At 37.9% G+C, this 3173-nt stretch overlaps 1 protein-coding gene across 1 annotated transcript; it reads left to right on the forward strand.

Moving 5' to 3' along the window:
- The first annotated feature begins 1567 nt into the window (after nucleotides 1-1567).
- LOC112169099 (soyasaponin III rhamnosyltransferase) lies at nucleotides 1568-2395 on the forward strand. Its single transcript, XM_040507341.1, is given in 1 exon segment — nucleotides 1568-2395. A coding segment is annotated over 1 exon segment (630 nt). The 3' UTR covers nucleotides 2198-2395.
- Nucleotides 2396-3173: the final 778 nt, after the last annotated feature.

The following is a 3173-nucleotide window of genomic DNA, read 5'->3' on the forward strand; positions in this document are numbered from 1 at the left end:
CCAAAAATGGGAAAAGAGCTTCAAGTTGTGTTGCTTCCATGGGCTTCCTTTGGCCATTTGTTGCCCTACTTTCAACTTTCCATAGCCTTGGCCAAAGCCAAAGTTCATGTTTCCTTCATATCAACCCCAAGAAACATTCAAAGGCTCCCCAAAATCTTACTTGATTTACAACCTTTCATCCACCTTGTCCCCATTCCATTTCCTCGTTTGGATCCTAACTTCTTGCCGGAAGGAGCCGAGGCCAGTATCCAGGCCCGGCCTTGCCCAAGGGCAACCTTGGCGACAGCCCAGGGCCCAAGGCAAGGTGGGGCAACGCATATATATATATATATATATATATAATTTTCAATAATATATATATGTTGCAGAATATTATAAAAAAAAATTCCAGAATTTTAGATGCAATAATTTTATAATTGTGTTTTTCTTCTTCTTCTCATTCTTCTACTATTCAAGTCATTGAGAACTGTAAAAAGTCAATCACCATTATAATAGAGTTAGGGATGGCAATGGGGCGGGTTGGGGATGGGGATCACAATACCATCTCCATCCCCGAGGTCATTCTCTACCCTCATCCCCGCCCCAATCTCCAATAAAAATATATTGGGGATTCCCCGTCCCCATCCCCACCGGGGACTAAACCTCCAAACCCGCCCCAAATCCCCAATAAGAATTTAATAAATAAAATAATTTTTTCTCATATTTCTTTTTTTTAAATCAAAATCTTCAACAAATAAATTTAAAACATGATTAAATTCATAAATTATAATTCAGTGAGTGCAAAAGTCAAAACACCATTAATGTAAAAGTGTAGTCATTAAAGTAAATAGTAAATGTATATATATGTGATTTATATTATAAAAAAAATTTAAAATATATATAAGTTAAATATATGTATATATTATTGGGGCGGGTTTGGGGATGAGGATCACAATACCATCCCCACCCTATCCCCAATCTTAGATAGCGGGGATTGGGGATCCCCATCTCCATTCCCCATTTGTCCCCGAATTCTCCCCCCATTAGGGGCGGGTATCCAATAGAGCGCCGCCCCGCTGGAGATTTTTTCCATCCCTAAATAGAGTCTCTCACTCTCTCCAAAATATTAAAATCAAACGAATTTCTCTTTAAATTTGGGGTTTCAATAGTTATTCAATCCCTCAATTCATTTTCATCATTGGTCCCTCAAGTCTTTCTTTTGTATGTTTTTCATCTCCCAATCTTTCTTCTCTCTATTTTTTTAGTTCTTCTAAGGTGATTAGACAAATTTTTTGACATTTCATGATGTAGGTTGCAGTATATATCAAAGGTATTGGGTGTTCTTCAATTTTGCAATTAAGAATAGTAGAAGTTATATTTCTTGTTTTTGTGGTACTAATAATAATTCTAAAAACTTGTTAATTCGTAACTTTACGGAGCCAAATTAATTTCAGAATCATCATCGAAAAATTCTCCAGACCAGCCCTTGACATCAAAAAAAAAAAAAAATTCACCCTGGGCATCAAGAACCTCAGGACCGGCCCTGCCAGTATCGACATACCCCTGGAAAAAAAACCAAAACTTACAGATGGCATACGATGGGGCTATGTTTGATTGGCTTGATAAGCAAAAACCCAGGTCAATTGTGTTTGTGGGGTTTGGGAGTGAGTGTAGGCTGAGCAAAGAACAAGTTCATGAGATAGCTCATGGGCTGGAGCTATCAGAATTGCCATTTATTTGGGGACTCAGAAAACCTATTTAAGCTAACAGTGATGAAGTAGATGATTTTATGCCTTTAGGTTTTGTTGACAGGACATCAGAGAAAGGGCTTGTTTACTTTGGATGGGTGCCCCAAATGGAAATTTTGGCCCACTCATCAGTTGGGGGTTCTTTGTTTCATTCTGGATGGGGTTCTGTGATTGAGACCCTGCAATTTGGGCATTGCCTTGTTGTGTTACCCTTCATGTATAATCAGCCTTTGAATGCAAGGCTTTTGGTAAAGAAGGGTCTGGCTGCCGAAGTGAAGCGCAACGAAGACGGGTCGCTTAGTAGAGAGGAAATAGCAAAAACACTGAGGCTAGCAATGGTGGAAGAGGAAGGAGAGCACTTGAGAAGCAATGCGAGGAAAGCTGCTGCAGTTTTTGGAGATCACAAGCTGCACCAAGACCACTACATCGGTGCATTTGTCGATTATCTTAAAAATAATGTTGCAAATTAAGAGGTGATCTATCGATCATCCCAGAATCATAGCATGGATCGCCATTGAGTTAGGTAGTAGCTCTTCTGTTTGCAACTTGGACACTGTTGTCTGAGTCATTTCCTGGTTAATTGTCTAGCTTTATCCTTTTGTGTTCATGTGAATCATGTCTTGTTTCAGTTTTCTACTTGCTATTAATCAATCAAATAAGGGTTTGTTGCCAAATATCTCTACATTAAAACATAAGTTACCATTCATTTATCGGAGTGTGCAGAAGTCATAGCACGTGAATTTAGTTTTAGTAATGAACACGCACCGATAGATATTGTGGTGGCTAATTAGTACCGATTCCATAATTTCATGTAAATGTAGCGTAATATGTTTTTTGTGTCTTTAGGCCAATAGCTACATCTATGTGTCTTTGATAGACTCAATAGACAAAAAAAAGTGGTTGTGGCCATAGGCCTGATTTCTAATAGTGACCAGAGCTCCAACCACACATATCTAATTTGATTTAGTGATTAATTCGAGAAAATTAAGTCACTCATCTAAGGTACATATGTGTATTTAAGAAAGCTAGTTATCTTGGTAACATTTAAGGAAAACTTGCCTTGACACTTGATGTTTCACGTCTACCTAGAATCGTACTACTAGGTAGGTTATTGATTCGGGCATCATCCAACTTTAAATGACATTTTAAAGTAATACCTTGTTGGCCCATACGATTATGGATCTCATCTCCATGAATATTGATGAGCCATTTGGAAGGTTTAGGGTTGACTCGCCCATTTCCAAATTCACCAAAATCAACATTTTTCAACCCATTAGCTGATTTGCATCACAAGGTATTCTCTTTATAGGAAAACGAGAATATTGCATTAGTTTCTGCTAGATTACTTATTTTCCATGTTGATTCGTCTTCTAAATCATTCGGTGTGATGGTAATCTTTTCTAATTACCTAATGATGAACATTTTCATGACCAACTCTTTCATCAA

This window comes from Rosa chinensis, chromosome 1 (assembly GCF_002994745.2).
Source record: "Rosa chinensis cultivar Old Blush chromosome 1, RchiOBHm-V2, whole genome shotgun sequence".
NCBI classification, from domain to species: Eukaryota; Viridiplantae; Streptophyta; class Magnoliopsida; order Rosales; family Rosaceae; genus Rosa; species Rosa chinensis.